The sequence below is a fragment of the Cydia pomonella genome, chromosome 28 (assembly GCF_033807575.1).
Source record: "Cydia pomonella isolate Wapato2018A chromosome 28, ilCydPomo1, whole genome shotgun sequence".
Lineage (NCBI taxonomy): Eukaryota > Metazoa > Arthropoda > Insecta > Lepidoptera > Tortricidae > Cydia > Cydia pomonella.
In genome coordinates, this window is record NC_084730.1 from 4,278,939 (window position 1) to 4,304,923 (window position 25,985).

General features: G+C 37.0%; 2 protein-coding genes across 3 annotated transcripts in view; one reads left to right on the forward strand and one right to left on the reverse strand.

Moving 5' to 3' along the window:
* LOC133532942 (synaptotagmin-7-like) overlaps positions 1 to 25,985 on the reverse strand; it is a 940,830-nt gene that overhangs the window by 227,568 nt on the left and 687,277 nt on the right. The gene's annotated exons all lie outside the window — the stretch shown is intronic.
* Positions 601 to 5,513, forward strand: LOC133533030 (esterase FE4-like). The gene is made up of 4 exons (XM_061871942.1): positions 601 to 710; positions 2,098 to 2,229; positions 2,696 to 3,981; positions 4,568 to 5,513. The coding sequence occupies exons 1-4, from the start codon at positions 636 to 638 to the stop codon at positions 4,743 to 4,745; spliced, it is 1,671 nt and encodes a 556-aa protein (XP_061727926.1). The 5' UTR covers positions 601 to 635; the 3' UTR covers positions 4,746 to 5,513.

Consider the following 25,985-nt stretch of genomic DNA (forward strand, 5'->3'; position numbering starts at 1 on the left):
TAGTGCTATAAAGTAGCCCCATATGTACTGTAAATGTATTAATTAGCATTTCTTTCCTATCACGGAACAATAGTGTTCCGGATATTTGGGAAACGTGCGCGGAGCAAAAGCCAACACGTATAATGAATTAGGGCATACATTTCAAGCATAAACGTCACAGACAATTTTCCAAAATCACCCGAGCCTTCAAAATCAAAATCAAAATCAAAATATTCAAAATCAAAATATTCTTTATTCAAATAGGCCTTAATAACAAAAAGAAAAAATGTCTTCAAAATATTACTTTTTTTTACATTTTATCTTTTTTTTTAAACGAGGTCGTTGAGTAGTTTTTTAATATTAAACGATAATACAAGATATCAGCTAAAAGTGACATCAAAACGCTAGTTAAAATATTTCACAAGTTACACGTGTCCAAAGAAGACCTTTAATGAAATTCGTCGTAGTATACGTGGTTACCGGCTCCACTATACGTGTACTAACACATTGTATGGCCAAATCGCCACTTGCGCTACGGTTCAAAATCTCTACTGGGTGAACCTACTTCACCTTAACATTGAACGATGATATATATATATATAACGATCTCGCACGTGTTCCGAACTCATTACCTGTTGAACTCTCGCCTTGTGAGAATGTCTACGTTTTGTAATTTGTTAGTTTTCTTCTGTCTTCACTTGCTTTATGCAAAATGCACAGTTTGTGCAGAGGTAAGGCAATATTATTCCTAATTTCAAATAATACTGTATACATATAATGAAAATTATAAGATGATCATTTTTCAATTTATTTACAAATGTGTTTTATACTTATAACCTGTGGTATTCAATACGGATTAATCCCATCTGTTTCCGCCTATTTGTTAAATATGCATTTATATTACCTACTTAATAAAAAAATATTCGATTGGGAGTATTTATAGTAATAGCAATATTTTTTACTGAGAAAATGTCCTCAATTTATTTTGGTTCGTTTGGTTAGGTGTTTAGGGTACCGTACCCAAAGGGTAACACTACTAAGACTCCACTGTAACACGAATTTTCACAGATCATGTATTTGTGTTGCCAGCCGTTTATTCTAAGTTGAATGTAAGAACTTCGCTTCGCTTAGCTTCGCCTGTTCGATAAAGTACCTACCCACTATTAAACATTCAAATCTTTTTGTGGTAAGTATCTAACTAAAATAATTCGGTATTCCGTGGCTTGCCAATTCGGCACTATAGTGCGGTAGTTTACACAGCCGGCCGCCGGATTACGAGTTCACACGTTTTTAGATAATAAATTTAATTATATAGTAATTTAAAGTTTATTTTTTTTATTTGATACATGTTAGAAATATTCTAAAAATCATTTATGGATTTCTGATGAAAATTATGAAAGTAATGCATTAAAAACTAAAACGCACCGACATATATATACTTACAACTCGCTGATAAGAGTGGTAAGTTTCACAGGAAGGGACTCATATATTTTACAATATATATGGTGCTACTTTACCGCACTAGTGCGATAATTAGCACATTACGTAACTATGTCGGAAATTTAAAGGGCTATATGTACTGTAAAACGTTGTACGATACATGTGCATCCGATAGCATTACTTCCTGTTGTATCTAAAGTTCTTGAAAAGGTTATAAATAAACGTCTGAGACATTTCCTGCAAAATTTTAACCTTCTGTCCAGTAATCAATATGGCTTTCGAAATAATATCTCAGCTACAGATGCAATTAATCACGTTGTCGGACATATTGTCAATAAACTCGATTCCAGATCCAAATGCATAAGAGTATTTCTCGATATAGCCAAGGCCTTTGATACAGTCTCTATCCCAATTCTTCTTGATAAACTACATAACCTAGGCATAAGAGGAACTCCTCACCAAATTTTCACTGATTATCTTACTGATAGAACTCAAATTGTTAAAATAGGTGAATATAAAAGTGATGAGACGCTGGTAAAATTCGGGGTACCGCAGGGTGGTTCTTGAGCTTACCGTGGAACTTACTCAATTTGTGAAACAAGAAATGAAAAAGAATTAATAGCATTGTTTGCAGACGTTTCTGTTGATTACAAAATTAATTCCTATATTATTTTACAGACCGACCCCGTAGTGACTACGAAGCTAGGGGAACTACAGGGTGCTACCGATACGTTGTATGATGGATCCACATACTACAGTTTCAAGGGCATCCCGTATGCTCAGGCTCCGGTTGGGCAGCTGAGGTTCAGGGTATGTATTCTTTTTACAACGTTGTATCTATCCGTATCGATTTGTTTTTAATCTTTGAAACGCTTTTTTTCATAAGAAAAACGTCACTGACACGCTAAGGTCCTGGACGCAAGTGAGCTAATGTAAACCTTACTTGAAAATGTGAAGGTTACTTTTGATATTGTCGGCCTTAACAACTATAGTTGTTTCTGGCGCTGTGAGTACGACTAATAACGAAGACTTTAGGTGTACTTGGCGTTCAAAAGGTTAAATGGGTAAGAGTCATCGATTGACTTTACAAAATTGGTTCCGTACCCGGCGATAAATCTTCCGCACCGGTCTTGGGATGGTGTTAAATATTTATTTATTTGACACTTAGTAACTTACATCTACCTACCTACCATTATTTAGTGGCTGTAGAACTGAACTGTAATTAATTTTATTTTTGTTATTTTTTAATTTAATTTAAATTTTGTTATTTCTCCAGGCTCCCCTGTCACCTGAACCCTGGGAAGGCATACGCCAAGCGACCGAATATGGTTCCATCTGCGCGCAAACAGACTCCGTCTTCCAAGGCTCCGAAGACTGCTTATTCCTCAATGTCTTTACCAAATCCCTCAATGGTAGTACACCTGTCATGGTCTACATCCACGGAGGATCCTATTCATCTGGATCTGGAAACGATATCCTATACGGACCAAAGTTTCTTGTTCAACAGGATGTTGTCCTGGTCACCTTAAACTACAGACTTGAAGTGCTTGGATTCTTAAGTGTGGATACTTCTGAGGTTCCTGGCAATGCAGGTATGAAGGACCAAGTTGCTGCATTGAAGTGGGTAAAAGAGAATATAGCAGCGTTTGGAGGTGATCCCGACAATATTACGATTTTTGGTGAGAGTTCCGGGGCTTGCTCAGTGACTCATCATATTTTGTCGCCGATGACTACTGGACTCTTCCATAAAGTTATCGCGCAAAGTGGTAGTAGCGTCCATGATTGGGCGATAGGTGAAGACAGCAAGAACAGAGCATTTAGAGTTGGAAAAGTTTTAGGAAAAGACACGGACAATACCACTGAGCTGATTGAGTTCCTAAGAACTCTACCAGCAGCTAACTTAACTAATTTAACAGCTGCTACGACTACAGATGATGAGAAGTATAGAGGACAACCTGAGAAATTTTTGCCTGTTGTTGAAAAGACATTTGATGATGTCGAAGCGTTTCTAAGCGAAAATCCTTTGGATATTCTTCAGTCGGAAACAATTCGCAAAGTTCCATTGATGATAGGTTATAACTCCGCAGAAGCCATTCTTATGATTCAAGATCGCTTAGGAATGTTAGACATTTATAATAATAATCCATCCTACGACGTACCTACAGAGATCGCCAAAAACTTAACCCAAAAGGAAATGAATGATACGGGCATAGCAATAAGGACATTTTATATTGGTGACAGAGAATATACAGCGAACGATTATAATGAGATTGTCACTATGTTGTCTCATGGGAATTTCATCTACGACACACATAGATTCACATACTTGTATGCTAAACACAGCAGTCCCATTTATATGTACAGATTCAGTTACGTTAGTGACCTTAATTTTTTAAAATCATTATATAGTACCGGTTTGGATTTGGAAGGAGCCTGCCATGGAGACGATGTATTTTATATGTTTTCTAGTGATTATACCAAAGATGCTTACGAATCGCAAGAAAACTTGAAGGAATACGTAACGAAGGTGACAAAATTATGGACGGATTTTGCTAAAACCAGGTTAGTTTACCTCTTGTTGTTTGTTGTTGTTGTTGGTTCTTGTTGTTATTTATACACGATAAAATACCTTTTTGGGCTTAATAGTTTTTTTTTCCATCACGGAGCAATGGTGTTTCGGGCATTTGGGAGGCGTGCGCGAAGCCGAAGTCAATACATAGAAGCCCTTTTGATACTTTAATGAAATGTAATTGGTGCATCGAGCATGGTTATACGTTCTTAATTGTTTGCTTTGCTTTGCCCAACATGTTGATATAGTCAAGAATACGTTAAACGTGTTTTTTTTATTATTCAAGTCAAACAAAACAAATGGGGCAAACGCAACCACTTTAAATATATGTCCAAAAATTAAATATAGAGCTAGAGCCACTTATATCATCACTGAAATCTCTTTTATGACTAACCATAAGTGTAAATACAGGTGGCTCTATATCTTAGGTATACTGTGAATGTACTCGTATTTTTAGAGTGTGCCTAGTTGTATTTGCCCCATAGTTGCAATTACCCTAGACGCATTTGTTTTTCCAAGTCAGCAAGATAATGTTTATATTTACAACTGATCGTCAAAACCACTCTATTTTTTTTTCAGCAACCCAACTCCAGATAACTCCTCTGAACTAATATGGCCGGTATACACGACAGAGAACAAGGAATATTTAGATATCAACGTACAGTCGACGACGGGTAACTTCGCGAATAAGACGAACGTAGAATTTTGGGACAGCTTGTATTGTGAAGCTGGCTTGCCTTGCATTGGGAATAACTAATTTTATTCTAAAGTCTTGTCTAGGTAGGAGAGAGTGGGTGAATTTTGGACACTTAAGGTCATCATTGAATGAATCCAAATCGCCACCAGCGATGGCCCAATCTTATATACATAAAAATGGGCTACGACGGGACGGTATAGTGCAAATTAATGTACCTGCCTTTGCAGTATAAAACGAGCGAGATCATCGCCAACAAACTGCTTCGCAGATTGGCGAAACCATTGATATTATGGTGCACATATTTTTTTTATATTTCCATGTTATCAATAACAAAATAATATCATTAGTGATACATATCTTTTTATCTAAATAACTTTCGTTATTAGTTTTTAAAACCATCATCAGTAATTATTAGTTACTAATCAACAAGTATATTTTTTCAAAAAATACAAAATATTTTCCGTCCGCAATCCCTCATTGCCCGTGAGATAAATACAGCGTTGGTTGGTTTATAAAGCTCATATCTATTAAAGAACCTTATCGGCGAACACATGAACGTCCCCAATTACCCGTAGTCCCGTATTATCCCACTCTCCTGTACGTGTTTTATGGTTTTGTGTTATCAGATTTTTACGTGGTCTTGCCGGCCAATAATGGCATGATAACAGTTTTGTACATTTATTTTGAGACATATACTTAATAAACTTACATGGTCACCGAGTTTTTAACATTTTGGATCTTAATTGTAATGTCAAACTATAGTAACAAAAATGTCTAAAATCTATGTCAACGTCAAATTATTTTTAATAAACCACTTACACACATAAATAGGTATGGTCTTTTAAATTTTCGACATAGTTACGTAATGTGCTAATTATCGCAGTAGTGCGGTAAAGTAGCACCACTCGCATATTGCGGGCATCTCTCTCTTTTACTCCAATCAAAGTGTAATTAAAATGACAGAGATGCTCGAAATTTACGAACTTCGATTTTCAGCCCAGATATTCATAACAATTAAAATACTCAACTGTCTTACCGCTTTATTCATAAAACTTAGCAACCGGGTCAAAAAAAATCTTTTCGTTGTCTTGTTTCCGACCACTCCGTCACGCTTCTATTTCCGTCTTCTATCAAATAAAAAAAAAGTCGAGTGATACTTGTATGTCTTTCTAGCTGTATATTATATTTTACATGAGAAAAATTTAAACTAAATTTCATCTCATACAAAAAGCCCCACTCTGTCACGTTTATTGGGGACAAATGACAAATCAACAATTTTGACCAAACCACTCACAAACATCTTTTGAATTTTGTCTCGTTCTAACAAACATAAATGTCAAAATGACGGATAAGGACAAAAGATAATCAAGAGTTTCTTACATTTTACAGACGTTTATGATTATGTAATTCCATTACTCAATACACCCAGAAATAATGAGAAAGAACCAATTTCCTTGTAAATTTCCATAAGAACGATCTGTTTTTATAACACTTAAGTGTTAAAATTAACTTTACAATTTGTCTGTAGCCAATTACGTTCACGCGCCAATTAACGAAAAAATACCGATAATTAATAATCAATATTAATTAATAGGACGAAATAGCCTTTGATCGTTGGAAAACATTCCGGCAAAAGGGTCAGCAGACATAGGTTGAGAGACAGCGGTTAAAAAGAGATCTGATATGAATATAAAGTTCAGTTGTATGCCGTGTCATACAGCTGCGTTCGTAACCCGCAAATGGTCCTGCCGGAAGATCAGCGCTGAATTTTGAGTTAGCATTAATGCTGAGGCGGGACCATTTCGTGGTAAACTATTTATTTATTCTATGTTTCTTTCTTTTGTTATGTTGTTATACTTTTGTATGTCATCGTTTATCACGAATAAATGCAATGATTTCTGAATGTTTTTCAGTAGTTGTATAAATAATTAGGTTTACTTTTGCTTGATAGAAAAGAAATATAGCAAAAGCTAAAAATATGAAAATTGCTACAAAAAATGCTCGATGTTATTTTTGATCGAAGTCATCGATTACTTTGTTTATGTTAAAACTTACAAAAAAAAAACAAATATGTCATGACATCCGTGATCCTGGTCCTGGGCTTACGCCCTGTGAGAGTGAGAGATGAACCTGAACCCTGAACTCACGGGGCCCTAATGGTGGGCCTTCGGACTGATGATCTGCTGCGTAAATGCAGGTTAATAGGGAATATGCGCTTTCCTTCAAACTATAAAGCAGGGATTATTACAATACTCAACATCTAAGAAAAATAACGTTTATATTATTTCAGTCTATCGCACTCAAACATCTTAATATCAAGTGTTTACAGTCTTATAATATAATAGAATAAACGGTTTATCCATCCATCCATCTTATTATCTTTCTTTCTCAACGACCTGCCTTCTAAAGATCCTCGGACTATGCGCAGCTCAAATACTAGTTTATCGCGGGCTTATGTGTGCCTTAAGGAAATAATTTCTCCAGTGTTATTCCTACCAATTATAATAACTTCTACAGCAAAGAAAAATCTCAGTATTATTTTCGTTTCTCACATTCAAAAACATATTTTACGACAAGTGTTTTCCATCCTTATTTTTCTATCAGCTTATTTCAATCCCACTTGAAGTGTTTTCGATCCTTATTATTTTTCTTTCTCAACGACCTGAGTTATTAACGGCGGGCCCTCAGGCTATGAGCAGCTGCGCAAATACGGGTTTAATCGGGGATGTGCGACTTTGCCAAATAGCCGTTTGAAAATAAAAGGTCCCGTGTGGCTTTTAGGGATTTCAGAATAACGTGTATGTGTTTACTTCTGTTTTATCGTTACGCAATTCGTAAAAATTGGTGTTGTTTTAACACAATAGGTAGAGTCTGGCTACCGAAATATTACACAATTTTTTGGCGGGAAATTAAAAAAATTCTTTGGCTGGTCACACTTTGTGTAGTAGGAATTATAGTTTTGATACTATAACATATTTTTGATTTTCTGTGCACACGTAAGAAACCTAAGGAAATAAAATGAATATACTTCGACGTGCACTCAAAGTCATCTCACATAATTTCTACCACTATGTAAAATACAAAGACATATATAGACATATGTTTCGCCAAGATATTTTTATATATTTTACATTGTTAAATCAAATTACTACTGACGAGTCGCTTCACTCCACAGATTTCTTCTAAATATTGGTTTTCAGTAACTCGTTACGTTCCAATGTTTGGATTTTATTGATATTTTCCAGGACTTCTAGATTATCCGTTTCTTTACACACTTCCTGTTCATGAGATTCAGGTATTAATAAATTCACGTACCTAATTAAACTTATCGGCAAATGTTAAAACTAGTACTTAAAGTATCAAAATAGTAATAGAGCACCAATCTACTAAATTTATAATACAAACGTACAACGTTCAATTTAAATCATAACATCATTTTGTACCATTTAGTGTTGAAACTCTGAAAGTCAATGGGGGTCATAAAAATCTTTCGTCAGAATTATCCCTGAGCATAACTGGGTTTTTGTCATAAATGTGTGATGTCATAATTTTTATAGTCATAAATATAATTCGCATACAATTTTAGGTTAGGTTTGTTAGGTATGTACAAAAAATATATGACAACTGCCATGTATGTCATCAAATATTATGGCTAAAAATGTATGACACAATATAATATGACTTTTCATTTGTATGCGCAATGATGATTATGACACAAGTTGTTATGCTTATCAAAATATGACTTAAACTTTTATGCAACCCAATATGGACCCGGTCCCAGCGCACACAAGTTTTTTGCAGAAATCGCGAAGCGTTTGGTTGACGTAACTGGTGACCGAAGCACTCGCATAAAGTATCAGCATTGCGATACAACGAGGAAATACCGCCAGCATCCTTGGTACAAGGCCTCAAGGGTCTATTTTAGATTTAAGCTAATTATAGTAACACTGTGTATATCCATGTATTGTTATTGTAAATCATAAAATATATCATAATAATTACCCTATGTATAAAAACCGTCGTTGAGCCACCAGCTGTGTAAGGAGGTTACAAACTTATATTAACCTACAAAGTAATATTTAACACCGTTCTGAACCTGAACAGTTCTAAGCCAAACGATGAGATCATAATATTCCATTACATACCTCCACACGTCGATATTACCTCAACCGATCTTAGCCATTAGCATAATTTTCCTATCAAAACTGAAACAACATTAAATTAAATAATAACGGGCGTGTATTCCCATTGCTTATACGAACAGGGCGGGTCAAGTTTTATGAGTAGGAAACTCAATATCCGATGCTTCATACGTATTGAATTTCGATATTGGACCAGCTATACCAGAATACCAGTATTGAAAATGAACATTTAAATACGTACCAACATTTTGATGATATTTCTATTTCGGGAGAAAACGGTTTCCATTGACTACTGGAAGGAGCGTGTAAGGTTAACTGCGACCAAACGTTATAGCCCCAGAATAAATTATAGTACTGCCATGAAGAAAGGAAATTACCTACAAAGCCGAAGTTTGACAGCGATTCAGGGCCGAATCATGGTGTCCCTTTCCAATGTATGGAACTATCCCTTTCGGTTATGTAGGGTTGTCAAAATTCATGTAATTATCTTATCTGCGGTTGTACACGCTAAGGGACGTCAAGTTGTGCCCCCCCCCCCCACCCGGTACTAGCTAAAATGCTATGTTTCGAGCTTTTTAAGGTTTCATATGAAAATTATATATTCATTTCTTCTCATTCTCTGGTTGTTGTTTAGTCCCACGTAAAATGCATAAAATAGTTTTTTTTTGCTCTCGTGCATAAAATAACGAATTATGATCCCTTTTGACTTAGCAATAAAGTCCAAAATCTGTTATACAAACTACCAATGCTGCCGCTGCTCGCTCTTATTTTATCGTATTTCTTTATGAATAAATATTTTAAGTATTTGATATTTCTGTATATTTTCCTCGGCCCATATCTGTTCTCGTTTACGCTCGGACCGATAAATTGCCTCGAGTAAAATGGGTTTCTTTATGGCTTGTTATATAATGTACAATTATTTTTCAGGATATAGTGATGAGTCTAAAGCCTTAAAAATCAATAAAAACGAATAAAAAAGGTCTGATTATTTATACTGAGCAAAAGCGAAGGCAGAAACGAAAACATTCCTTATAATTTTATCTTAAGATAGGTATTTATACCTAAAAATAATCATGCAGTAGATACCAAAATGTTATTGTAGTTACCTCAAGTTACCAAAGGAAGAGCGGTGTCTCCCAACACAAGCATTTATTTTGCTTACAGGGCTATCCCATCTCTTTGATCATAATTTACGTGTTTTTGTTAAATAAAGAATTTTTGATTTTTTTAACCTTCTCTTCGCTCAGTAAAAAAAATCGGACGTCTTTTATTCGTTTTTATTGATTTTTAAGGCCTTAGACTCATCATTTTAACCTGAATTTTTTTTTACATTATATAAAAAGCCATAAAGAAACCCGTTTTACCCGAGGCAATTTATGGGTCCGAGCGTAAACGAGGGCAGATAAGGGCCGAGGAAAATATAAAATAGTAGGTACATTATACAACAACATAACTTAGGAGAAAATACTTTTGTATACCCGAAATACTCCTGCGGGTATCATGATCCTCGACCGGATATTCTCCTGCGGGTTTCATGTTTCTCAACCGATTCTCTTAATTTTTTAAAATATTAACTTATCTACTGAACTTAAAAGCTTCACATGTTTGAAATTAGACATAATTTGATATTGACTTCACGTCACGCTTGTCACTTTCATGAGTCGAATAGGGCCCTAGAAAGTAATGCAATCGCTCCTGTAATGAGCCAACAAAGTTTTGAGCGTTTTCCGATAGTTACAAGCATTCTTTAACATGCAAGGTGAAATTGAATGAGTTGAGAGCGATCTTTCTGGATAAAATGTAGATTACAATGTAGACTGGAGACTTCGTCGATCATATGGAACCCCTAACGAATCGACGTATGCTTTACTGCTTGAGAAGGTCCGGAAAGTATTTTTATGGTTCTTTTATAGAAAAATATTCGGATTCTATCCGTACCTGTACCCGACAAAGTATCTTCTCGGCTCCCTCGGGTACAATTCCTTTGGAGGTCAGGCGGAATTACAAACTCCTTGTCATGGCATGCCGAGCCTTGCGTGGGGAGTCAGACTGTCCCGAAGTTGTCTCTGGTCTCATGCGTCAGTTTGTTCCGGACGTCCCAAGAATGGCCCTCAGAGCACGACAACGCGACCTGTTGGCCGTGCCGCCGGCGCGCACCGTATCGCGCAGGAACTCGCCGCTGCCCCGCGCCCATTCACTGCTCAATGCGCTCCTGGCATCGACGCTTGAATGCGACCTATTTGCGTGGCGATCGGCGGCAGTGTATAGTGAATGCTTGAGATTCTGTGAGGCGATGGATGCTAGGTGCTCAACTGTTCTAATTTAATTTGTCAATGAGCCATTATTGTTTTTATAATTGTTAATGCTTATTAAACTATTATTGCTGTTAGTCTGTTTCGTGACGAATTGGTTCAACTGTAATGTAATGTAAACATTTTTATAAAAAAAAAGATATACGATCCCAAACTCACAAGCGGCATTGAACCTTTAAGGGGCTCCCCGCAGTTTACATCGATTTTTGACTAGTTTTGAGTTGTCTCTCCTACATTTGCACTATAGAATAGAATTATAAGACAAACGGCTATCGGTTCGTCAATCTTTGATCTCTGTTCTGGTCTGCCGGATTTTGAAAAAAATTAACACTTTTTTTAAACATTGTATAAAAAAAACTTTTTTCGTTCCTTGATTGCTGTAAAGGATTTAACATGTACGAAATCTACACATTTGGGTTCGTCTTTAACGTCTCTAAAAACTGGTCAGAGATTTTAATTTTAAACTAATTAACACAAAAGTTATGGCCAGTTAACCAGTTTTCTGACCTAAACTTATTCAACTTTGATGGCAAATATCTTGAAGACAGTGGACTTTGAAGAAATATGGTATACTATATTGTTTACAGCCGTTGCTGTTAATATGATAAGCTACTAAAAACATTAGAAAATTAAGGCATTCATATCGAAGGTCATTCGCGTTAGGGACCTCCTTAAGTCTAAGGAGAGACTTTGCCTCCTTGTGTGTGTTCTACAACTTGTACAATGGGCTGTGCTCTGAAGAATTGTTTGACATGATGTCAACGGCCGCTTTCTATCACCGCACCGCTCACCGTCGGCAGGGTGTTCATCCTCACACCCTAGAACCTAAATGGTCGCGCACTGTGCGGTTTAAGACGAATTTCCTCCCGCGGATGCTCCGGCTGTGGAATAAACTCCCTCCCGAGGCTTTCCCGAGGGCATACAGTATGGGGTTCTTCCAAAAAGAAGTGTACAGATTTTAAAGGGTCGGCAACGCGCATGTAACACCTCTGTAGTTACAGGCGTCCATAGGCTACGGTGACTACTTACCATCAGGCGGGCCGTATGCTTGTTTGTCACCGACGAAGTATGAAAAAAAATGTATGAGTTGAGAGCGATCTTTCTGGATAAGGGCCGTATGCTCGTTTGCCACCGACGAAGTATGAAAAAAATTTATGAGTTGAGAGCGATCTTTCTAGATAAAATGTAGATTACAATGTTAGATATAGTTAAAATGTAAGTTGTAGATATCTACAGCAGTAAAGAAAGAAGAAGAGAACCGTTTAACCCCATTACCAATCCAATGTTCCAGTTTATAGTTAAGGGCAATAATACGTACCTTAAATTCGCATTTATTACATAAGTTCGCCTTCCCTCCTTCGCGAGACGGGAACCCATTGTTACCTGTTACACTGAGGCATCAGGACAAGTCTTCTTTGCAAAGCGTAGTGACATAGAAGTATAATATATAACTGGAAGGTCCGGGTCAAAATTCTTTTCGTTGTCTTGTATTTTGCCCCATATTTTTTTTTTCTCATTCTAAATAAAATATACAGCTAGAAAGACATACAGCACTCTTTTTTTTTATTAATTTGATAGAAAAAAATACAAACGTGACAAAGTGTTCAGAAACAATTTAATACAACGAAAATAATTTTTACCTATCCCCCAACAAAAGTCTGAAAGTGTGTTCAACTTTTTTTTTTGTATTTAGTCTATTGTGATTCTTCCTCGCATCCTGGAATTTTTGCCACGGCTCATGGGAGCCTGGGGTCCGCGTGGCAACTAATCCCAAAAATTGGTGTAGAACTAGTTTTTGCGACAGCGACTGCCATCTGAACTTCCAACCCACAGGGTAAACTAGGCCTTATGGGGATTAGTCGGTTTAGTCACGATGTTTTCCTTCACCGAAAAGCGACTTGTAAATATCAAATGATATTTCGTACATATATTCCGAAAAACTCATTGCTTTGAGCGGTTTGCAAGTCGCACGCTCTTACTGCTAGGCCACCAGCTCCAGGTCCAAAGTGCATACCGTTTCGGAAAAATGTACACCTCCGGCAAGACTCTAAGTTGTGACCATTGGAACACTGCCCAATCGCCACTGCCAGCTGAGCTACAAAGACTCACCGGATGTGTACTGTAAAAGGGTACGGACTAGCTGAGGTGGGGAATGTAAACGCTCCGGGTAGATTCTAATATTATTATATATTTTTTCTTCATAAACGAAATACAATAATGTCGACTAACACAGATGCTTGCAACTTTCAGAATGAAAACGCCTGCAGATCTTTATTCCTTCAGCAGGGCGATACTTCTGAATTCAAATGATCGTTGCCAGTTATCTATCAAGAGACTGTGAAGGTTTCCAACCTTCATATATCTCGGCTCCTCGGGTAAAAGTGGCAAACATCTTCACAGTACTAATATTTCCATTCCTTCCCTTAATGCCTTAATGCCTTTTTATCTCCCCTAAGAATGGTCTATCTTAACAGGCACCCGATTCTCAAGTTATATTAAAAGAAGAAGATAGTTATATTGTAATTAAATAATAAATAAATATTATAGGACATTATTACACAAATTGACTAAGTCCCACAGTAAGCTCAATAAGGCTTGTGTTGAGGGTACTTAGACAACGATATATATAATATATAAATACTTAAATACATAGAAAACACCCATGACTCAGGAACAAATATCCATGCTCATCACACAAATACATGCCCTTACCAGGATTTGAACCCGGGACCATCAGCTTCGTAGGCAGGGTCACTACCCACTAGGCCAAACCGGTCGTCAAACGTCAATTATAAGGAAAGATTCGTATAAATTTGAATAAAAAGCTATAGTAATGTTTTTAGAAATTCTTTTTCCACTTATTATGTAACAGTCACATAAACTACTATTAAAATGACTGTTACTGTTATACGTCGTGGGGCAGATCTTAAGAGCTGTTTAAAGCACTTTCCAGTTGCACGTACGTTTCCTAAGTCCACGGCTCTAACAGCTCCATACCGTTGCCACGGCAACCCGATCGATTGGTACAATCCGGCCATCCAGCTCGCTCGCACGTCCTCCTGTGTAGCGTCGTCTCGCTCGTTTTTTATAATCGGTGCATTTTCGTGATTCTTGTGGATAATGAGGATGGATTTGAAATGATTAAATAGGGAATTGAATTTATTTTGTATGTTATTTTTAAGAAAATTTACTTGATGTGTGATTTTAGTAGCTAATGGTATGTTTTCATACTTAGATTATGTCGAACAAGCATACAGGTAATATTTAAGCGCACAACGTAGCATTTGAACATTTTCTACTTCAAAGGTGTCACAACCGGGTTGCTGAGTCTTTTTTTTAATATCACGACGCTGGCAAACAAGCATACGGCCCGCCTGATGGTAAGCAGTCACCGCTGCCTATGGACGCCTGCAACTCCAGAGGTGTTACATGCGCGTTGCCGACCCTTTAAAAACCTGTACACTCCTTTTTTGAAGAACCCCATACTGTAGACCCTCGGAAAAACCTCGGAAGGGAGCTCATTCCACAGCTGGAGCGTCCGCGGGAGGAAATTCCTCTTAAACCGCACAGTACGCGACCATGTAGGTTCTAAGGTATGAGGATAAGGAGTCTATATAGGTATTGTGTTCCTTCAATTATTTTATGAGTAACCTTCATATTAGACTACCAAATCAGTTCATATACCACCAGAACCAGTGAACCAGTTTAAAAATAAATTGGACAAGCATATTATATCTACTACTCGTTCATGATAACTATCTTTATGAATATTGGATACAGGTCATATCAGTTGTCAAACTGCCTGCCTGCTTATTAAATAAAATAAATAAATAAATATATTTTAAGTCGTATTATCCACTATTCGATAGTATTCTACCGATAAAACAATTGTTGATTATTTTATCCATATTTTCGATGCTTAATATAAATAAAGACAAGTATTATGGGACGACCTACTCGCACTGTAGATACTACAACAATAAATAGTGAGAGGTAATATATAAATATAATATGATAAATACATAGAAAACATCAATAAATTCGACACAAAATATTTATTTACCGACCAAAAACAGACGCCTGGCATACAATATCGGCAAAAATAAACGCAAAAATCAAATTGGTCAGACACAGCTTATTTCTTTCCTGTTCCGTTTCCAAAATTTAGGTTAAGTTTTGGAGGTGGAAAATGTCGCAAACAAAACCGCGATTTCTGAGATTTTACGCAAGGTTTTTCGACTAAGCTGCAGTTGTCTTTATCGCACTTATTTTAGGAGCCGACCCCGTCAACGCGACGGAGATATTTACCTCAAATTCTCAAATCTGAGAAGGGTCTCAGAATACATATAGTTTTGTTAAAAACCACATTCAACGAACAATCTCAGTACAGTGTGTCCACTAAACACTAAACACAACACAACAAACACAATGTCCTGTATAAAGTACACACGTCGCGCGTCATAATACGGGCATTATCATGTTGTCCTTCCAAAAGTACATAATTCACGTGCCTCAAAGGGTCGGGGCGGATAGTTAGCGTACTTTTGGACATATCTCTTTAGTGGGGAGCGTCGGCAAAACAACATTCTTTGTGTACTTTAATATATTTTACTTAAATGTGTCATCGTCTTAGTAACATGTCACATTTCAGTAAACAGATCAGATCAGACAAACAGAGCTTCTCAAAGATAAGACACAAGAGAATACGGGACTTAATCGCTAAACTATGAACGAAAATAGTGTTGGTTTAAATCAATATAAGACACCTGTACCCCTAGTGTAAATAAATTCGATTTCGAAACGTGACGTACGCGTTTGCGTTAAGTCTCATTTTGTATGGGTTTTTGAACAGCGCGCCAAGCGGGACGTTTTGGAAAGTCAAAAATCTCATACAAAATGACACTTAACGCAAACGCGTACGTCACGTTTCGCTGTCGAAAATATTTACACTAGGGGTACTGTAGTGTAAATTTGATCGACATCATAACGTGATGAACGCGTTTGCGTTAAGTCTCATTTTGTATAGGATTTTGGGTTTCCAAAACGTCCCGCTTGGCGCGCTCTTTCTAAATCCAATACAAAATGAGACTAAACGCAAACGCGTACGTCACGTTTCGAAATCGAATTTATTTACACTAGGGGTACTGTTGTTACCTAGCTTTTAACTGTATTTCATTTTCCGTGTGTTTTTAACTGTGCACAATAAGATCCAGTCGGCAGTGATCCTGCCTATAAAGCCGATGGTCCCGGGTTCAAATTCTGGTAAGGGTATTTATTTGTGTGATGAGCGGTGTTTTCTATATATTTCAGTATTTATATATTTCGTTGTCTAAGTACCCAAAACAACAAACCTTATTGAGCTTACCATGGGACTTCAATTTGTATAAAAAAATGTTCTATAATATTTATTAATTACCTTTTTATTAAATGTAAATATTAAAAAGTGAACTTTATTATTAGTTCTGGACCTATTTAAAAATTAAGAACATTATAATATTTTACAAGTATTCGGTATCCGTATAACCCCGGGCTCTAGCTCTCAGAAAGTCGAAAAACACAAACTCTGTTTTTTTTTTGTTAAAACATACTTTTACACCTGACTGCTTTACAAAACCTCTACATCAATTTCATCAAAGGCAATACTTGTGGCTATTAAGTTTTTCAAAAGACTCGTTTCATGGCTCAAAGCCTTTTTTCGCTAAAGAAAAAGGTGGAAGTGTTTACCTGATCTAGCGCTTAATTTACAAATCTAGCAGAATATTCAGAATATACGTAGTATATTATTGATTAACAAATACCTAAAAAAAAAAACTTTATCCACAACACAATAATTATCGAAACTGCTCACAAAATTTCACAAATCAGTTTAGAAACGCGACTTACAGGCAGAGAGAACAACTAAACATAGGATTTTTTTTTAAATCTGAAACTGATACACTTAGCTCGAGCTTCATACACGCTTAGTCAATCAAAAATATGAAATTCAAGCGCAAAAAAAAAGAAAAAATAATATATGCATACACGTCCGCGTATGCTTGTTTGCCACCGACGTAGTATAAAAATATATAAAAAATATATAAATATATAAAAAATATATATATATAAAAAAACGTCCAGGAATGGAACCCGGATCGTCGCTATTACCTCCTGTTTCGAATCGCTTAGTTTGCCAACTGCGCCACTAGGATAGACGTTAGTACCTAGCCCCCATCCGCCAACCGTCCGATAAGGAACTTTGTTTCAAAAAACAATATATTCAAAAGTCATTTATTATAGCAATCAGTGCCACTTCTACCTCCACCGACTTCGCACCTTGCCAATATTGCACCCGTGCGAAGCCAGAGCGGGTCGCCAGTAAAAAGATAAGTAGGTCCTGGTATATTTTTCAATTGAAGAGCAAAGTCAAACACGTCGCTGTGCGGTTTAGATCGCAGTTCATTGAAGCTGGGAGCTTTAAGATGAAATACGTGACGAAATCCCGGTTTTAAGCCAAGGTTTTTCTGTACTCGTACTTTTTAAATACAAAACGCATCTGAAATTGAGATTTCCCTAAAAGAAGTCTCTGAATAGGGTCGACTTAATTTAAATACTTAGTCTGTTTTAACCCTACTCAAGACACAAGTTTGCGCGTTTACCGCAAAAAAAATGTTTGTCGTGTCACCTCATTTTGAGGGGAAGTCTCTGAATACCATAGCCATTATCAGAATCCTTGGCATCCACATTTTGAAGTCCAGTTCCGCGGTAATTTAGAGGGTAAGGCCAAATTAGCCTCAAAAAAGCTCGGTGTGCTCAACAGATCGAGACAATATTTTACACCGGCCCTCCGCCTACAGCTTGATAAGGCAGGTTCGCCCACCCATGGAATGATGCGGTCATCTATGGGCAGGGCACCCCAGTAGCAGCTTCTCTCTCTGAACCGCATCCAACGAAGAGCGACTCGAATTGTCGACTGCCAACGTATTTCAAGTCGGCTTGACTCCTTGGCGCAGCGTAGAGATGTAGCCTCGCTCTGCATGTATAACTGTGAGTGCTCCGAGGAATTGTTCGGATTAATCCCTGACGCTGACGCTTCTTTCCGCCATCGCCCTACGCGACAACATTTCCATTACCACCACTTAGATAGTTGGCAGTCCTCAACTGTGCGTTTCTCCAGAAACTTCCAGCCTCACACAGCTAAACTGCGGAATGAACTGTCGCCTGCGGTGTTTCCAGACCGATACGACATTTAAAACTCTCAAGAAAAGAGCGTACTTCTATCTTCTATAACATATAGATCGTGTCATTCACGACGACGCGTGGCTTCACTCGTAATGTCATGTTATTAAAGGTTAGTTTTGACAAATCTACCGCGTCATCTTGGATGACACGAACTATGTTCTTTCACTTAATAATTTACCTATATTGCGATTGTTCTGCTGTCTCTACGCTAAACAGCCGTAGCCAACAAATGTAAACTTTCCTTGTAGGGTCGTCTTAGGACTCGTTTTATATTTTATAGCATCACCGAGGGTATAATATAAAGTAGAAAGTGATACATTTCATCCATATTTCTTTTAACAAACGTGTCACTATTGTTCCTTGGACAACGAGACAGAATAACTACACAAAAAAGTGGACCCGGGTATGTCCTTAAACTATACGTCCAAAAGAGAGGTATGGGCAATGTGAATGCCATCTCGCTTTGTGTGATAGGGCACAGCGCAGCGGATGTCATTCCAGATCTAGAGCAGAGCTCAACTGAGGAAGTACCTCCAGCGAGTACAGAGAGAATAAAGAAGACAAAGAGTGCTCACTCCACACAACGGTTTTGTTACCAAAAATACTATTATGTATTTTCGTAGTCTCCATCTAGCGTCAAGTAGCGGAACTCTCAGTACTGCTAATAATAGTATTTTTGATTGTAAGTAATTAAACCGTTGTATGGAGTGAGCACTCTCGGTCTTCTTAATTCTCTTTGGCGAGTATGACAGTCATATAAGGCGGATCAATGTACGAAAATCTATTTGGGAAGCGTCTCTGCTTTAGATGATGAGTTTTTATAAGACCCATTGCATAAAGCAAGAAAAGACAGTCATAGTTGAAACGCCTGTTAATAATCGGAACTGGATTGAGACGTGAGGATGAAGTTGAAGCCGCGTTTAAGTATTGAAAAACAAGAAAATTACGATGTTGATAGTAAAATATTACGTTTATGGTTATATTTAGTCACTATACAATACTCCAATCGCTATACAAAAGGCTGCACTCGTATAATTTATAGTTGGAATTTTCTGAGGTGATTTTTCAGCTTGAATCTTTACTCTGCTGTTACTGACTCTGTTATAAGTGAACAGGAACAAAATAGGAAATTCGAAACGAGTGGCGATAAATTAGAACACGACCGAAGGGAGTGTTTTAAATCGACACGAGTTGCGAATTTCCTATTCGCACATGTATCGTACAACGTTTTACAGTACATATGGCCCTTTAAATGTTCGACACAGTAACGTAATATGCTAATTTTCGCACTAGTGCGGTTAAATATTAATATATTGTATTTTTTCTTTGAACTCTCCATCGGCACACAAACCTCAAGGTTTTGTCTACGATGGGTCTTCTATTATATTCTAGACTGTAACTTGTTTCTTATTCAATAAATAAAAAATAAACTACAATAGAGATCTTATTGATTATTGCTGTGTACTGTGTCCATAGTTCACAGCTATTGGCAACCGAAGATCGTTCTATAAGTGCAAATCACCGTTTCAACTTTATATGCAAATAAGCTTGTGATGCACACTGTCGGTGCATGAATAGCGTAAAATGCGATATGATTTATTCATCGAACAATGAAGTATCGAAACTGGTAAACTGTTGAGTAAAGATTTAAGACGAAAGGACCCACGCGATATCACCTATTCATCCTATATTTTACAATTACAAACTCAATATATTTAAATATGAAATACGAATTTGAATTGGGATAATGTTGCAAACTCAAGAGGAGAGACGGTCGATTCTCCATACAAACGTAATCCTCATTTTCCTGTCTGGATTTTAACATTATTGTAAATATTTTGACACAATTTGTTGCATATCAACTACAGCTATGCCCCTACGTTTGGATATTTTCGATTTTTAGGGTTCCGTAGTCAACTAGGAACCCTTATAGTTTCGCCATGTCCGTCTGTCTGTCTGTCTGTCCGAGGCTTTGCTCCGTGGTCGTTAGTGCTAGAAAGCTGAAATTTGGCATGAATATATTAATCAATAAAGCCGACAAAGTCGTGAATAAAATCTAATTTTTTTTTAGGGTACCTCCCCTACACGTAAAGTGGGGGTGTTTTTTTTTTGCTTCAACCCTACAGTGCGGGATATCGTTTGAAAGGTCTCAATGAAAACTAATAGGGGTCTTCAACAAATATTTTTTGATAAAGTGAATATATTCGGAGTTAATCGCTCTGAAAGAAAAAAAATATGTCCCCCCCCCCTAACTTTTTTTAACTTTTAAGCCCACTAATGCAGCGCGCGTTGACTTTCTGGAACAATATAAGTAGCTGAAAAGAAAGTAAGTTGTTATTGTTATTGACGACCGGTCTGGCCTAGTGGGTAGTGACCCTGCCTATGAAGCCGATGGTCCCGGGTTCAAATCCTGGTAAGGGCATTTATTCGTGTGTTGAGCATGGATATTTGTTCCTTTTTGATACAGCCTGGTGACAGACGGACGGACGGCCGGACAAATACCGAATAAATAGTTCCTAGTTTCATAACCTAGCGCCACTGTCAATGTAATTCTCTTCATGTTTTTTTGGTTAGAAATATAAGTCGAATTAATTAAGTGTTATCAGAATTCCTTGCATTTTTATTAAATAGGCTACCGATTTCCTATAAACTATAATAATTTTCATGCGGTTTTCACCTCTCAATAAAGGGATTTTTGAGGAAGATTTAAGTGTTAAGAAATGTAATCTTCCATACAAAAAGAGAAAACGTTTTTCCACTTCTAAATATTTCCCATTCTCCATGATTTTTTAGCATGTTATTGTCACAGTAAAAAACTAGGTTTATAGGTTTTCCTTTTTTTTCAAAAATAGCAATACAATTTATTTTTTAAAGCGAATATGTTATGCCAAAGCGATCGACATCAAAACCAAAGAGATTTGTTAAGATTTACGTAATGGAAAGGTTTCTCCCGAAATGCAATTTCATAGAAAAAGTACCGTTATTTCGCTAGGATCGCAAACTAATCTTCCCTCTTACGCAGCGGCTTACGTAAGCGAATAACTCGCGAATGCGACGCGGCGCGGCGGCGGCGGCCCAACGGCATTCGCGTTCACAACGAGCTCGCCCACGTAGAACACTTTCATAGGTATCAAAGGATTGAATTCACCCGCGCCGCGCCGCTTCGCGTTCGCGAGTTATTCGCTCACGTAAGCCGCTGCGTTAAGGTATTAAGGTATACCCGTGCGAAGCCAGGGCGGATCGTTAGTATAACAACAAGAGATCAACGAATTCTGATTTCTCCTAATGCTTCAGACCCTTACCATCCATCATGAGTATTCAAATGAGCATTCAAACCATTTTATACCATAATATTATACACATAAGGCATAATATCAATCCTTCCTTTATGATAAGCTCTTGAGAGAGGATAGATGGATTGTATTTAAGGGTTGCTTTCAAATATACATCATCATTATATCAGCCCGTCATTATAGCATTGTCATTGACCGAGCGTTAGTGAAGTTCTCCGTTTCAGTTTGAGCAAAAATTCATTCCTGTCAGGATGATCTGTAAGTCGCATTTCTTAACTGATTCTCGTGAAATTTTGTGGTTCGATAGTTAGATAGAACTTTTCTGTCATTTCGTTGTTTGGAAAATGTTAAATTTGGCGAAAATTGGCATATAGGGCTTAAGCGCCAGTGGGATCTATGGAAATTAAGACTATTGTGAATTCGCTGTGAAGTATTTTTTTAAATTTTTGAAACTTATTGTACGAACGAAATGCACGCGCGCGTGGTTTATTTAAATATCATTACTTAGATATCACTGATATTATTTAGATATCATTTTGATGTCACAATATAAGTTTACATTGGCCTCAGGGAATAATCGCTTGTAAAACAATCTTGTGAAAATGCTTCTACTTTAAATCGCTCATCATACAAGCAGCGCCATCTATGTCGTTCTTAAGAAAGCACTTGTCATTACATCTACCTACTAAAAAACTGAAGTTTAAGGATGAAAAGCTTCGTATAGCTTTAAAGATGGCGCCACTTAGAAGCGCAAAGAATGTTCTTATAGATGGCACTTAAAATAAAATTTGGAAGCCAACTTCAAAGTTCAGGCACTGGTCAAACAGATGGCGCTCACATAATCGTACATAATTTTACCGGGCCAAGTAGTTGAACCTATGCATAATAGATGGCGTACATTATGTTATAAAGTAACCATTTGCTAGAGGGCGTTAAAATCAACATAGAGCTTAGTCTCAACTCTTACCGAAAGATGGCGCTATAATCAAAATAAAATAAAAGACGCATTTCAGAGTTACGTAAACAAGTGAAAGATGCTTTTCATGCTTTTGCTTCAAAATAAGACATCCCACTTTTTATTGTCATTGAAAAACCGACGTTCCCCCTTACGTATTACGCTTTAATTTCCAACGTTTGCAAACACACACAGGTAGGTATATGAAAGTCGATATTTCAAATTCTCGTGGGAAATAAGGTATGAATAGGACATCCGTTTTATCGAAAGAATTCATGTTTTATAATGTTTTATTCCTCGACTTTGGTTAATGAATTGTGAACTTTACCTGAGAAATAGTAAGGATGATTTTGGTTCAAAAAATTTATGAAGATAAGAGGATTTGTGAGCTAACGGTGAATATTTTCCGTTACGTAATGGAATATAAAGAATATTACTGACGGTTTCTGGTTATTGTACTCTGGAGATTCGAGGTGACAATGCTGCTGAAGTGCAGACATTTTTCCAAATTATATCTACAGAATGGCCTAAAATACGTTCACAGACTTTTATTGCGACGAGAATCTTTTGAAGATACCTAGTGGTTTGGTTTTTGTTAGTTGTAGTCTTATTTTTAAATACTTTTTGTAAAATACGTCTGAGTAAAATTCTTTGTCATATTCGGGCCAGTCTGTAAGATTTTTCTGCATATAAAGTCGTCTAACAAAAGTTTTTTTGTCAAATAAAACCGTCCGTATGAAACATTTTAGTTTGTATCCTACCCACTACCATCTTATTATGAGTTGCTGGCTAAGCGGTGCGACTTTCGAGCTGAAGGTTGCGGGTTCGACGCTTTGTTGGAACCAATGAGTATTTTGTAAATTATATCCGTAATATCATTTGATATTTACCAATCGTAAGGAAATCGGACTAGTCCCAATAAGGCCTAGTTTTCGTCCTAGGTTGGAGGGTCAGAATGTCGCTCTATTTATTATTTAGATTTAACTACGGTTTATAAAAGATTTTGATATGATCTTGACGGGACTCGTAGTATAGCGCGCATCTCACGGACGATATTCACTTCGCATGCACTACTCAGCGTGAGCGATTTTCAAGGTCATATCATAATAAAATTCAAACCTTAACAAGATATCAAATCTGAATTAGCCTCCGGAACAACAGGGGAACTATGAGGGTGATGATTAATTTTCATTGTACAAATAATTAGTTTTTTACCTCAGCAGCTCGAACAAGCCTGAGGTGAGGAACAAGAGGAGGTCCTGGGTTTGAAGCCCGGTAAGGACATGTATTGGTGTGATGAGCAAAGATATTAGAACCAAAAAACGATGAATGGATTGTGTGAAAGAGGATATGAGAAAGAAAGGAGTGAGTGCTGAGGTGACGAAAGATAGAAGAATGGAAGAGAAAAACATGTTGTGCCGACCCCACATAACGTGGGATAAGGGTAGGAAGAAGAAGACAATAATGTTCATGAGCAAGAATGGCATTGCGGTCAAAATAAGAATGAAGATGATCCGGGGCTGTAGTCAAAACAGTTATGAAGAGTTAGGAAGGTGAGGCGAAAAATCGTGGGACACTTCTGGATGCAACTAGCCCTGGACCGGGATAAGTGACGTACACGAAGAGAGGCCTATGCTCAGGAGTGGGCGACTGGAAGCTAAAAATGATGATGAAGAGGGGCAGGAAGGTGATGATTTAGAAATTGTATGCAAACGACAAGACATTGTCGATGATATAAAAAGGTGACGAAAGAGGATTGTGGACAAAGTAGCCCCGAGCCAAAATAACGATAAATGACCCACCTACAACCGGCTCTAACGTAAATAAGATAATACTAGTTAACCAACAAATCTCAAAAATAATGTTTCGGGCATATTACCCAAAATATTCCTTCCCAAATATAGGAATGACTCCCGGTATGATTCTAAATGAGCAACAATGAAGGACTTCCAAAGCTGTTCTTCACAGCTTTTCCAAATTCAACCTTAAGTCTTCCCAACCAAAGTTCACTTCTAAAGGACTTGAACTACGGAATAAGCATTTGAAAAGTCAGTGAATATGGTGGTTTTGAAGAAAAGCTTATGTCACATGTAAGGCTAAGGCGGTTAAGTTTTTTTTAATGGGATATCGAAACGTTCAATATCCAGTTTTCATGTCTTCACGCTCTTTATGTGATATTTCCTTTAGTATCTTTTGTTAGGAATGTTAGAATATTTGCGAATATAAAATGTCATTTTATAACATTTGTATAAGGTTGGAACCGGTTTCAAATATACCGGTTAGTTCCAGTTTATTTCGGTTTGGATCTGGACTTTTCTTAACCGAAAATAAGTAAACCTATAGTGCTCACTCACATCAGCGTTCTTACCAAATTGCTTATTATTTTCGTAGTCGACATCTAGCGTCAAGTAGCGGATTTATCAGTACTGCTACTTACATTTATGATAACGAAATATTGCATGATGTAATCAAGATTTTGAATAATAAAGGCTTTTTTATTTTATTTTATCATATTCTTTAATTTTGCATATAGTTGGCACTAAGGTATTTAAAATCACTAACAGGTATTGAACTATATCTAATGCTTACCATGAATAATCAAAAATAGTTTTTTTTTTACCACAGTTATGAATAAGGAGTCAAAATTTGCAGTGAGTGAAAAGCTTGTCCCCCCAAAAATATTTGACATTTTGAAAGACCTCGTCCACACTAACGCCCCTAGTGGCTAAATTGAACGCGTTATCTCCCATTAATCCAGATTATTTACCGGATCAAAAACAAAATACGAACTTTAAAAATTTCAGCGCAATATATCATAAAAGTAATACAATAAACGTGATCAATGTTCAACCCTAGCGTACAATCGAGAATCGAGCTCAGTTAAAAGTTACGAACAATAGGGCTGTCACATACAATGTTGGACGATAATTCATTATTTTCGTGCAGTTATTTTGCGATGATGATAAATTGATGAATTTGGGCAAAATAGGAATATTTTATTTATGAAAAATGCCGGGAGTTGATGTTCTAATAAGTCATTTAAATATGACTACGTTACTATGGTAACGGCACCAATCACGAGTCGTTTAAGAGAAAATTTGGAGTATTTTTAATATTTCACTGTTCAATTTTTACGGTTTTTTGCGTTAACCGTTGAATGTATTAGATATTCGTTTTTTTGTGTATACTTACAAACCGCTCTTGGTCAAATGCTTTCCATCAAAAACTTACCTGAAACAAAATAAAATTCATATTTAGAACATGTTCCGAGAAATCCACACAGCAGTTTCCGCGACTCGAAATGAAACGTCGTTAGCGTTTAATGGCGTTATTCATAAACGCGTTACTGGCCTGAATTAGCTATGAATCGTTTGTCTTTA